Source organism: Lytechinus variegatus, chromosome 5 (assembly GCF_018143015.1).
Source record: "Lytechinus variegatus isolate NC3 chromosome 5, Lvar_3.0, whole genome shotgun sequence".
NCBI lineage: Eukaryota > Metazoa > Echinodermata > Echinoidea > Temnopleuroida > Toxopneustidae > Lytechinus > Lytechinus variegatus.
The window spans coordinates 42,637,702-42,651,661 of record NC_054744.1 but is presented as its reverse complement, the minus strand read 5'-3'; the positions used below and the strand labels follow the sequence as shown (position 1 = coordinate 42,651,661).

Here is a 13,960-nt window from a genome sequence, read left to right as displayed (position 1 = left end):
TTAATAAGGAATGCCGCGGACATGTTGCCTATGTAGAATAGAGCAGTCTGGTCAAAACAGCTCAACCGGGCGTGTCAGGGATACAGCGCGGTACACATCACGACAAAAGTGTGTTAGACCGAGTGATCGAGAGAGAACTCAGGATCCCCTTTCTCCCATACTGATTGAAGCACCCATCTGAGGGTGCAGTGCCCGCGGTGGAAGAGGTGGCTTGGCTCAAGCCACCATCGCCGAGAGAGCCCGTGAGGCTAGGCTGCGATGGCTGTCCGCTGGGCGGGGGAATCCCTAGCAGCAGCAAGTGTACGCCAGAGGGAGCTGGCGAAAAAAAAAAAAAATCTGTCACGATATTACGTGTAAACGACCATCAAGAGATGCTCTAAACGAACAGACATCGCCAGATATGATACCTCAACCGTTACATTCCCAACGGAATCGAATGAGGTAGCAACGGCCCTGTCCTATCAAGTTAGGGACGGAAACTGGCTAAGAGTGTCGAAGTCCTCGCTTGAAGAAACAAGCGAAGGAGACTTGAGGAAGTAATCACAAAATTTCCATCAGTCTGCGGTGAGAACCAGTTGTTTATGAAAACAGTCACAAGGCCTGTTTCTCAGGTGATCGTAAGAGCGAGCACCGCCGGCGCCGGTTGCGGCAGCGTGGAACAGTCCGATATCGGTAAGATAAGGAGCTCCAAAAAGCTGCGGGGGGCGGCAAAAATGACGCCCTAAGCAGCGGGGGATGAGAATCTAAATTTCTAAAAGAAGAGCTCCAGTGAAGTAAATCACTTACATGGAGAGGCTCATCCACAGTCGGCGGGTCGTAGTGATCGTGGTTAGGAAGGCATAAGCATACATCCATCCACTGTTACATCATCCTCGGTCGTGCGGTGACCCTGGCCACATGCCTTGCATGGAAGGAGGATGAAAGCAGCATGCGGGGCGACTCGAGTGTGCCGTGAAAAAATTTCTAAGAAAGAAGCCGATTCGACTAACGGGCACGGTAAAGACATCCACCGTAGACCACTCCGCACAAGGAGGGAGCGGCGGAGACGCCCGCAAGATTGACCCACATAGAGGGCAGTCTATAAGATAGACAGTTAGAGCTCGACCGGTGGTCTGGCGGTGTACAGTTTGGTGTGAACTCGCCGACCCGGTACGGTGGGTGTGCCCAGAAAGTAGGCGTAGAATGCCGACAGAGAATCCTGGGGCTTTAAACAAGTTTGAACGCACGTACATAGCCAATAATCTCATGAGATGTACGGCGGTTACTTTCCTCCGAGATGATGTTTACCCAACCGGGAAAGACTCGGGGAACAGCTGTGAATGTCAACAGGAGGGATATCTAGCATATGAGAAGCTGATTCCTTCCACGTATTCGGTGCGGGTGCTGCCGGCGGTGTCCGGGGGGACGACCGGTGGTGGCAGCTCGGGCAGGGTTCGTACGAGCCGCCCGAATACGAGACAAATAGGTTAACATAACCATAATGCACCGGGTGGTGAAGGCATAGCGATTATTAAGCACAGGAGAACTTTTAATCGCCGTGACATTCAGATCCGATATACATACTCATAAGCTCGGAGAGCTAAGAGATAGTGAGACATACCGCTGAGCGGTGATGGTGCTCATATCAGAGTCGCCCTCTCTTCAGCGGCGATCGCTGGAGAACGGGTGTCTGTACTAGCCCTGACTCTGGCGTTGCAAGGGTAGGAGCTAAGTAAGACAGGGCACCCTTACTTTCGAATAGAAAGTGAGGTTCAGGCCAGAAAAGCGACGGTCCCGTCGCCTGGGCGGACGGTCCGCGGACGTGATAGGTTGTCCTCTCAAAGCAGCCAAACATTCTCACGAGAGAAGTGCGGCATGCGGTATGTAAGAGATTCATACCTCCAATCTACGGGCCCGCTTAGGGGGAAGAATGGAGAGAGTTACCGCTGAAGGAGTCGTCGCCGTATGTGAGCTTGACGTAGAGGGCGAATTCGGGAGAACCTGCATAATAATCGCCCCCCCCCCTGCCTCTGCCTTCTCGCTAGCCTCGAGAGGCTTGAAAATTTCGAGACGGCGGCGCCGGAGCCTGGCGCTTCCGGGCAGCAGCAGAGCGGGGGTGGGTTTACACCCACGGAGCTGGCGGCTTCCTCGTCGTAGGAGCCGCCTCGTCTAGAGCGACCCCGTCACTCTCCGAGACCCCAATTCGGCCGATTGAGCTCGGAGCGCCTGAAGAGGCGGGGCAAGAAAATATGGACTCCCTTGCTTCATCAATACCCCCACTCGGAGGGTAGATGTGAGGTAGATACTTGTCAAGCAGCGCCTGAGCGCTTACTGAAAAGTCGACCGCGGGATAGGAGTTGTCCTCGTAAAGGGAGTCTCGCTCTATGGACTGAACCGGGGGGTTGTCCAGTAAGCGCCGGGGTGGCCCCGCGTGTTGGCTGGGACACGTGCTCTGAGATCGACGAAAATGCTGGAAAGCACACGCGATCTTGGGGCACCCGGTTAGTCGGTGCACTGGCTGGCGATTTAACAGAATCGCTCGAGGATTTCCCGGGTGTCTGGTGGTTATTGCCCACTTGTCTCGCTTGATGCTCAGGGGCATCAGCGGGGTGAGTAGACGTCGAGGGTGGGGTGAACCCGCACTACTCGAAAGCAGAATGTAGCAGCATGAATAGCTGTAACATCTGACCACCGACACAAGGGTCTGAAGGAGGGACGCCCATGGCAACAGGGCTGGCCGACCTCACCTTCGACCTCTTCTTCTTCGCGGCCTCCGCCGGTGTGGCCGGGGCAGAAGAAGGCACAAGAGGCACGGGTGATTTCTTACGATTTGCCGCCCCTGGCAGGGCGGCCGTCAACAACGAAACTTCACCCGAATCTGACGGGGTCAGATTGTGGTCACAGTCTGATGTGTGACGCCTCTCGCGGTAGCAGAATGTAGCAGCATGAATAGCTGTAACATCTGGCCACCGACACAAGGGTCTGAAGGAGGAACGCCCATGGCAGCAGGGCTGGCCAACCTCTCCTTCGACCTCTTCTTCTTCTTCTCTTTCTGCGGGCTCCGCCGGCGTGGCCGGGGCAGAAGAAGGCATGAGAGGCACGGGTGATTTCTTACGATTTGCCGCCCCTGGCAGGGCGGCTGCCGACAATGAAAATTCACCCGAATCTGACGGGGTCAGATTGTGGTCACAGCCCGATGTGTGACGCCTCTCGCGGTAGCAGAATATAGCAGCATAACATGTATGACTGTAATATCTGGCCACCGATAAGAGGGTCTGAAGGAGGAATGCCCATGGCAACAGGGCTGGCCGACCTCTCCTTCGACCTCTTCTTCTTCTTCTTATTTTGCGGGCTCCGCCGGCGTGGCCGGAGCAGAAGAAGGCACAAGAGGCACGGGTGATCTCTTACGATTTGCCGCCCCTGGCAGGGCGGCCGCCAACAACGAAACTTCACCCGAATCTGACGGGGTCAGATTGTGGTCACGATCAGATTGTGGTTACAGTCTGTGTGACGCCTCTCGCGGTCAGGGGCTGGGCGATCTCTCCCGATGCTGTCAACGGAGGACGACTTATACGGCAGAGATCCTGACCTGTGCCGGGGGGAGAGAACCGCACTCTCCCTCCGGACTTCTGGTGACCCGGTAGCCGGTGGGTCGCATAGCCCTATGGGTGCTGCGGCGGCAGGACCTAGTTTAGGCTTGGAAGCCTTGGCTACCACTTTTTCCTTTGTCCGAGACCGTGGCACCACAGTCTCGGCCTTCCTTCTCTTAGCATCCGACCGCAAGGTCGGATGCTGATCGACGCACCCTCATACTCACCGCCGCTGGGCGCTCACCGCGGCGTCCTTCCTGCTCGCCTGGAGGCGGCCGACTTCTGTAACTTGCAATCGGGACGGTCCCCGTGGAGGGCACCAGGTCCTCTGGGGCTGTGTTAGTCCCATTCAAAGATACCTCTCTCTACCCTGAAAAAGGAAAAACAAGAATTTTTCTTTTTCTTTTTTTTTTTTTTTTTACAAAGATCTCGCTTAGATTAAAGGTGGAGACCGGAGTGGTCTTTCCCTCCTCCTAAAAGGAGTTTGTTTGAGCAAACAGAACAAAACAAGAGGGGAGGGGTAGGGAGGAAAGAAACTAAGAATAGTTTAGGTATCTGCCTGTAAGAAAATAAAAAGGAGGTCGGAGACTTTGCAAAAAGAATCTCCTACAAGGTTCCCCTACTATATTCTCTTTTTTTTTTTTTTTGTGCCCGAAGGAAAAATTCGAAACAAAAATTCAAAAATGAATGCAAGTTCAGAAGAGAACGAAGTTTCCACCTGCGAAGAAACACAAAAACAAGCATTTCAGAGCAGGAAGAAAAGGGATTGAGAGACAAATAATTCCAGATAAGAGAAATTTTACGATAATTTCCAAGAGGAAAAAGGTAACCTCCTGTGGAAAGGTAAAGAAATTCAGAACAGGAGGAAGGAGGAACGTCTCTAGTAACGATTCCAAGAGGAAGAACGACACAGTAAATCCTCAAAGGGAATCGTAGAGCCCGCCTGTCGAAATAAAAAAAATATATAAGACTAGGAGGGAAGAGGGAATTGAACGAAGAAAACAATTCCGGGACAGGTCAAAAAAATTTCTAACAGGAAGGAGACCCCACCTGTAAAGAACAAAAATTTTTTTTTTTTTTTTTTTTAGGGGGGATTGAATAACCAAACAATCATCAGGTATAATTGCGTAAGCCGAATTAAACAATCCCCGAAGCGTCTGTGAATAAAATATTAATCAAGAATTTTATTCAGAACAGAAGGAAAAGGAATTGAGCATTAAGATCCGCCTGTGAATAAAATATCAATCAAGAAATTTATTCAGAACAGAAGGAAAAGGAATTGAGCATTAAGATCCGCCTGTGAATAAAATATCAATCAAGAAATTTATTCAGAACAGAAGGAAAAAGGAATTGAGCATTAAGATCCGCCTGTGAATAAAATATCAATCAAGAAATTTATTCTGAATAAAATATCAATTAAGAAATTTATTCAGAACAGAAAGGAAAGAGAATTGAAGAAATAATCAATCAATAATCAATCGAAAATCTTAATAAATCAATCCCAGAAAGCAAGGAAGGAACAGAGTTGAAGATCCCAACCTGCAAAAAGAAATAACAATAACACCCTCGACAACAAAGTGTAGAGGCTGTCTAGAATTTAATTCAAAAACGGCACCAAAAGCCACCACGCTATGAACGTGAAGAACAATAACCATGACAGGTGGTGAAGGCTTGCTGCCACGTAGGCAGGCCAAGCCCGGTGCCTCGCGAACGCGCTAGCGATGCGGCGCGACGAGAACTCAAACGTTAGAAAAACAATTTAAGTGTCACCACAAACACGTCTAAAAGTCACGCCAAGTGTAAATTCTGAACACAATCTTACACACAAATGGAAAGATTGAAAATAAAAGGGAGAATGCACCACAGATAAGCGAAAATAATACCAAAGCTCAAAAAGATTTGAGCTCTTAGGAGACTTATCTGAGCACGTCTTGACAGGTGGCTTGCCGAAAGCAAAAGAGGAAGATGGACGCTAATTGCGCGGTGATCATGGGTAGTAAGCCTGAACGGGAGAGGGCGCGCTCGCGCTTTTTAAATCCTTGGGAGTTCTATTCGGGTATGGCAGTCCAGAGGGCTGAACTAGCAAATCAAGTAGATGTATGGAGTTATTGAAGTAAATATGAAGTATTTAGCTAAATAAATCATAACTCCCTTTTTTTTAATTCATACCTTCGTCTTCCAGGACGTTCACTTCAGTTTATAATCCATTAAAAGCTATCATAATACAAAATTCATAAATTTTGCCATAAATGATGCACATTGCATTTAAACATTTAAGCCAATCTTTATTAGATTCAAGGCGGATATCGATCGCATGTTCCATGAACATAATATTGACTTGATGGATTAAATGAATGACAGATTCATTGTTTTTTTAATGAACACTTTTAATATTAACTTTAAAACGTTTACCTCGCAAAGTTGCGCCTCCTCGGCATCAATTCACTTCAATTATTAATTCATGAATCCATTTTGTTAATTAGCAAGGTATTTGGTTTATTTAGATATTAGTCATTTACGACGTTCCATTTTATTTGGCTTCATAAAAACTTTCAAACTCTTGTTTGTCTTTTTCCTGTCTTCATTTTATCCCAATTCTCATTGATCCCCGAACAAGAATTCTTTCCACCTTCATCTTCTTCTCCTTTCCCTTATTCTTTTCTTCATCGTCTTTCATTTCTCATTCTCCTCTTCCTCCCCCTCTTCCTTCTTACATTTCTCATTTTCCTTATTCCTCCTCATTCCATTTCTCACTTTCCTCTTCCTCACACGTTTATTCTCATTTTCATCCTTCTTCTCTCACCTCCTCCTTTTTCCGAATTTCCTCAGTCTCTCCTAATGCCCTAATCTTCACTGCTTTCTCATGTTCAATCCGTCACCCCCCTCCCCCTCTCAGTACCATTTTCTCTACCAATATTACAACAGAGCGTGACCTCTACATAAAATATCAAAAACACTCTCAAGACAAACAAGCCATCCAATACAATGATGTAGTAGTATTTAGGATATTGTCATTTTAATATGGTACAGTACATCGTAAATCACATACTCCACAAATGGCAAAAAATATGAAAAAAAAATTCTGCCTAACAAAATTATAAATGTTCTCCATGGGCAATTTATACAATTCTGAGAACAGATCTTTACATGATTTTAACTATCAAGCTACAAAATTGTTATACCTGTACATTATAAATGGTCTACACGTGTTCAATTTTCTCTATAACAAAACTCCAGTACAATGCAAATGTGTTTGATATAGTATGTACCATCTTGAAGACGTGCTTTATATACAGATAAAACCACAAGGTTAACATAATATATATACAACAGATTAAAGTTGTTATACCGCAGCAAATTCCTGGTACCCTTCTACGACATCAAATATGATTATTCTTTACTATTTCAATTAACTCTGTTCTATTCGCTTGTTCCAATGATTTCACTTTTCAGGTTTCTTCATGAGAGAAGATGAGGGGGGGGGGGCATGTGTGCTTGAAAAGGCATCACTTGGTGCAAAGACAAAATACAAATTAAGATGAGAGTCTGACAAAATATTATACATACATTGAGAAATGAAACCGGCCCGTCAAATACTCTTTGCCAACACACGGAATGACAGACAGGGTCCAATAACATATATATTTGAATTTAAATTATAATTTGAAAGAATGATTCTGATTGGTTGGTGGTTAGACTCATAAACAAAATGGGTATGCTACAATACTTATGACTGGCCAATGTCATTTTGTAACTGATAGAACACTATGTTATGGAATCCTAGCCATAACCCTGGCAACTACTTTCATTACATTAAAGTTGTCATGACTCCTTTATCATTGATAAAGAAATAATATGGTAACCATTAGTAAATGGCAAACTTTTGGTGATGGAAACAGGTTTCCTTTATTTTTTAACTCTAAACAGGGTTGTTCAAATAGTTAAGGTGAAGGATGAAATTTCTTTTTAGTTTACTTACTCTTAATGATTTTGTTTTTCTTTAAAAAGTAGCACACAGATACAATCATTCAGAAATGAAATCAAACAGAAAAACAAGTCAACCAACAATTTATTATGAAAATACTATCTTTTGCAATACATTTGGATTAGGAAGCTCAAATTTTAACTAACTTTTTTTAAGGTTGATGTTTATGCGAAGTGAATGCATTAACGGATAAGGATGGCTTCCTACAACGGCTCAGAAGATTTAAAAGTAGGAGTCAAATCTCAACAATACTTGGCAATATTTCATGATCCATCTTTTTTTCTCATAACATTAAACAGAGTTAATTGAAGCTAAAAATTGACTTCTTCATTTAATCTCTGATTTCAATTTTTATTGGGTATCAATGTCAATATCCTCCTACAAGACGTGTTACATACATATATATATATAATGTTAATTGTGCACTGTGTATTGCTGTAAACTAATTGCAATCAACTAAAGTTTACTTCCCACTAGTACATGCATAAATACAACACACACAAACATGCTGAACTGTTCAAGTATCAGGTAAATTGTCAAATACTCTTGGAAGCAAATCATTGTCCTTCAATTTCAGCGACGTCCCCATAACAGCTTTACAGCAATAATCTATCTGTGAATTAGTTGTTAAGATTGCACATGATACATGTATATAAACGAAATATATTTGTTCCTCCATAATTAAATCATTTGATAACATACCAACTAAGGGCAAGAACAAATCAGAGACATTCTCAAATTGTACCTTGTAATATAAACCAGATATTATACAACATATGAGCAAGGGAAAGAGGCAAAGATCTGCTATGTTTTACATTCTCTCAATCCAACACAGGACATTCAATCCTGCAGCATGCACAAAGTCCTTTCTATTCTGTGCATTGTGACTGTATTTGTATGTTATCAGAAGACACTTTTATTGTAATGTAAATTTCATATTATTGTGAAAAAAGGTGTCCAGTTGTCACTTTGTACATGACATTAACTACAAGTAATGCCGAGATGGCGGTTCAAAATATCCAGTCATCAAAATGCAGTGTGTGTACACATATTCAATAACAGGTGTCCTTAATAACTTGATGCAAACATCAAGTGAACTGAACATTTAAAGTATTTCCCCAAAAGCCATTACTGTCCTACTCAGGTGTAAAGGAGTCAATCTGTGAAAAGAGTGATATTTCCTGTGAAAGAAAATCATAAAGACTTGGACAATAGGAAGAGCACTCAGTGTATGATATGTGAATATGAACTGGAGGTCTGGTGGTTACTCGCTTTTTTGAAGTTTGTAGCAGAGATGTGATCTTACCTCATTTTAAATGCTAAGATTATGTTCAAGTATGTGCAATGATAATATATATCATTGTGAAGTACATAGTGGATATATGGAATGTTAAGTACAATGTGGGACATAGATACTACATGATAAATGCACCGACAAAATAATTTAGGGTAAAATGCTGCCAGCTTCCTCAATAACTGTTGTAAATTCAACAAGCCTTCTTTCAGTCTCCAGATGTCTTCACAAGTAACAGAAAATAAAAAAAAATTACCACAGAATATTACAAACTTTATTTATGTGAGTCTTGTGAGATATACACCTTACACTCAAGTACAAATATAGATTCGAACTACATTGGTTCATTGTAAGAGTTGTATCTGTATAGTTATCTAATACAAACTTACATACAGCAGTCACTTTATCAAATAGCTAGGCATTTTCAAATTTAGAAAAAAGCAAAGAGAGACAAAACTTACATACAAACTATCCAATATACATACAGAATGTGTTCCTGAAAGTGATAGACAATAACAATTTTGAAACATACAAAAATTTGAAATATTTACATCATTGTTTTGTTTTGGCATTGCACTGAGAAGATATCTACAAGCAATTTACAAAGTACCAATCATAGACTCTTGACAAGTGTCTTTAAGATATATCATAAAAAATTCATCAGCATATGTCAAACATGTCACTGCATGAGTGATATCACACATGTATGAGAACCAATTCTTAGTATGCCTTAGTAACAGATTTGTGCCAAATAATACACATTAGATTCATGAGGGAAAAATCCTTTGCCGCATGAGGATTTGACCAACATAAATGTTTTAGTACAAACATTATTTCAACTCAGTCCATTTCTCTAAAATATAATCATCAATGCTTTCACTATACAGTAAATCTTTTCTAGCAACTTTCAAGTTTGACAGCTGGTAACTTTCATACATGGGTCACTGTCACAATCGCTGTCTCGCTGTTACGATATTGCATTTTACATGGAGAAATCATAAATATTGTTCATACACATCAGTAACATAATCAACTAAACCAGAATTAACATGGAGGGATACTTTCTGACCGTAACTTTAATGTAATCAATATCCCAATTTGATGATACAATTTTTGCCGATGTCTTTAATCGCAATGTGTACAACACATATAATGGCACAAGTAGATGGAATTCCTTCACAAAGATATGTATCATTTCATTACTTCCATCACTGATTTATCTTCCAGGCCCTGTAATACAAAGGCTTGCAATCAATTTGAAAATGGAAATGGCCAATCAAGACGACCCTTTCAAATTTGCAATCCATCACAACCTTTGTGCGAGACCATAATTTTTTGTCCTTGGTCGATAGAGGATGCTAGACATTAAAATTCAATTTAGCATCTGATGAAATAAATTACCATTGAAATAACGTTAATATGCAAGTAAGAAATAAAAAAAAAACATTTTTTTCATTGGAGATATCAGGATTCAAACAAAGTATTTGTGTTTTGTAGACTAACACAATATCGATTGGGCCACACAAGGCTAAACCAAAGCTAACTTAATACTTAGTGGAGTAATAAGGAATTACAGTCTTTACTGACCATGGATGATCACAGATCAAAAAAGTTTCTTTATACAAAAAAGGGTGGGGGGGAGGGGACCTAAATCAGCAATCAATCTAAAGGGAATGATGAGTAATGCACACACCAATGGCACAAGACAGCCCATAAACACATGCATTAGCTTTCAAGATTTTGATAACTGATTCCATGGCAGTGATGAGTGTGGAAACAAGTATCAAAAAGGACAAATTAGAACCAACTAATAAATATTCAATCAGCAACACTTCTTTTTATTTCTACCATTCATCTTCATTGGATGCCACCATGATTCTCCTATTCAGGGAGTAACATGACCCGTCATCTTCCTCTTCTAAACCTGATTGAAGTGCCATTGCAGCAGAGTGTGGTATATCTGAATGCCGAGTAAATGATTTATGACTTCTGTACAAAATGTCTATCTTTGCCTGTTTATATGTTTTTGTTTTCCTATGTCTTATCCCAAGCTATTCAACATGAATCCATTGACACTGTTGTTCTCTTTTAAAAAAAAATACTGTATAATAGGGATCCTCATCTCTCTCTTTATGCTTCATCTGAGATGGAAGGAGGCCAGTAATAAAAAAGTTGTCATTTTCTAGCCAGTTACCATTTAGAGACCACAACTTTTTTAGCCAAGTGAAACCAAAGATTTCACTGAATTTGTCAGAGCTGACAAGTTAGCTACAGCTAATTTTCATGAAACATCCCCTCAGAACAATCCTGTTAAGATGACTGCCTGACTGACTGACTGCCTGTTGTTCTATGCATAAATGCTACATGTTCCAATCATTCTCTTTGGCAAGAACTTGTAGACCAGTGAGCCCTTCTTTCAAAGGAAATATTGCAGGAAATGGTGTGGCACACCTTACATCCTCAACTTCAATGTCTGCTCTCTCTCTCCATCTCTCTTCTTGGCATCAAACGTTTTTCTATTCCTCATCTCTAAGCGATAAATTTGCAATCCCCATCACTCTATAAACTGAGATCACAGAAGACAGTACGGCACATCTGGACAGCCCTGGGCGGAGGACGGTCATTCTTTTGCATCTTTTCCTTCTGGTCCTCTCTCAGCTTGGAGTACGCCACTCGGTACTGCTGGTCAAACGCATCTACAAGAAAATATCAATTGTCAAAAAGTTAAAAAGATGTCTGACTTGGATAAAACCAGATAAATTTCGATTGAAATTACAACATATTTTATTTAAATTCCTATTTTATCAAGTCTATTTGTTGATCAAGTGTTCATTTCATGGGAGGACATATAATAGAAGTTTTGCACATACATTACTGACGATGAGTTTTACTATTAATAGAATAAATAATAATAGATATTATGGGGTATGTTTTGAGTGAACAGTTGTGTAACAACAGAGATCTTGGTCGCATTGCCAATGGGACGAACTCCATAGCATTAGTGATCTCTACACATGGTCATAACTTTCATATTGGTTGTCAAATTGTTCTCAAAATTTCATTAATCTTAATATATTCTTTAATTTTTTATTCCATTTTTTGTTCTCACACACGAATGAACTTGTTCAAAGGTTTTCTTTCTCCTTTTACATAAATAAATTCAAGTTTGATCTAAACGAAGTGTTTCGAAAGAAACAAAGTGTCTACATACTTTGTATTTGCAAAGCAGTCTGTACCACATTTGATCAATCCAATACAACTTATCATCCTCTATATAATCCCTAATAATTTATTAATTTGTCTGCACAATCACTCTTTCGTCGTGCATGGGAACTGCATCTACATCATTCTCCACTTAATAATTATTCATTAAATTAACAAATGTATGCTGCATAATTAAAGATATATTCAGCAATCAATCAGCATTCACTATTCACTTATTAATCTGCATTAACTGTATATTCATCTCTCCTATAATATCATCTATGGGGAAAAGATGAAGGAAGAGAAGAGGAATAAGACAAGATGAAGCAGAAAAAAAGGTAAATTAAGATGACAAATAAAAATAGGGAGAAGAAAAAAACTAGAATATTATCATGATCATTTCCCTTTCTCTCTTTTTCTCTATCTAAAAATATTGTAGTTGTGATTGACTCGCATCTTACCATGATCAACATTATCCCTTCCAAGGGCGAGGAAGGATAGGAAGAGGAGTTCTCTATAGATGCTACGATGTTCTCCTACAGGGATGTTTTGTCTGGTGAACTCATCCAGCAACATGGTGATTGGAAGGAACACGTTATTGAATCGGATGCATTTCACAATCTGGAGCATGAACCTTCAGGGAGAAAAAAATAAATCAAATCGGATGGTAGAAATAATAAGGTCCCTTGGGTCATAGAATGCGCAGAAAATAACATATACAGAACAGAAAAAACACACAAGATAAAACTTTGGTATTTTGGGAATAATGTTGTATCTTGACTCAAATAGATATTTACCAGGTTGATCTCAAGCTTAAAATCAATCATAATTCTTTCTAATATGAGCCACATATCGATAAGGGGAAAGATATCTACGGTGTATTTATTCTATACATTTTAGATATCAGTCAATCTTCTTTTCTCTCAATTTATCTATCCAACCCATTTGCAGTTGATTAAAAACTAAATCTACTCATGACCTAAAAAGCTATCAAGTAATTTAATTATTTATCGTTCTATTATTTATTTATTTATTCATTTATTTCATCAATATAAAAGTCAAATCCAAGTTGTAATTTATTTTAGAAGATAAACAATTTTCTGAGGTCAATAAGTGAAGATTACTTACGAGCTTGAGAAATCTGGTTTGTCCGGTGCATCGATAGCATTCTTGATAGCCTGTGCATTAGGTGTCCAATGAAGGTACATGGGAATACCATCCTCTTTGTACAGACTCAGATTATCCCATAGGATCGTTACCTTCACGTACCTGGAGTCAGTTGCAAGGTAACGACCACCATCCTGATAAAAAACAGAAAATGAAAATTACCTATGATCATATATCTTAAGTGATTTATCTACATGGAGGTCAGATGGACTTTGGGTGTGTTTATGCTTCCATTGAGAGGACAGAATCAGCGATTTCAAACGTTGATTCAAAACGCCGATCGTAAACGTAGTTCTGGGAGTGCTGTTTATGCTTCACTTTTCAGAGCAAATCATGATCTCCAGCTGGCTTCGCATCGTAAAGCGAGGTCAAATTGGGCGCGCCTTTTTTTGAAAGTTTTTTTTTCCGATTGTTGCTATTACGTAGAGATAACATGGAGCAATACGACTGTATTTGCCCGCGGATTTTCATCTCACCGGAAGCATGTACCAAATGACGTGATTTAAACATGTTTACGATCGTGGTTCTGTTTATGCTTCCCCAGAAAGCCTGATTCTGGTCAAACGACGTTTACAAACGCACCTTTTTGTGAGTTTACGATCGGCGTTTTGAAACAGCGTTTAAATGAAAGTAAGCATGGACGCAACAGTGTTTTCGACTAACCATGTTTGGAAACGCTGATTCTGGCCTGAAAAGTGGAAGCATAAACATGGACTTTGATGGTTTTGAATGGTGGTACAT

The 13,960-nt window shown here is 40.8% G+C and overlaps 1 protein-coding gene across 5 annotated transcripts in view; it reads right to left on the bottom strand.

Annotated features, from left to right (window-relative positions):
* Positions 1 to 6,560: 6,560 nt before the first annotated feature.
* Positions 6,561 to 13,960, bottom strand: part of LOC121416209 (C-myc promoter-binding protein-like) — a 71,627-nt gene continuing 64,227 nt past the window's right edge. For all 5 annotated transcript variants that reach the window (XM_041609702.1, XM_041609704.1, XM_041609705.1 and 2 more), the window contains 3 exons: positions 13,181 to 13,353; positions 12,514 to 12,686; positions 6,561 to 11,544 (listed from right to left, as the gene is read on the bottom strand). In XM_041609702.1, coding sequence (XP_041465636.1) covers positions 11,408 to 11,544; positions 12,514 to 12,686; positions 13,181 to 13,353 — 483 coding nt within the window. In that variant the 3' untranslated portion in view covers positions 6,561 to 11,407. The remainder of the gene's footprint in view (positions 11,545 to 12,513; positions 12,687 to 13,180; positions 13,354 to 13,960) is intronic.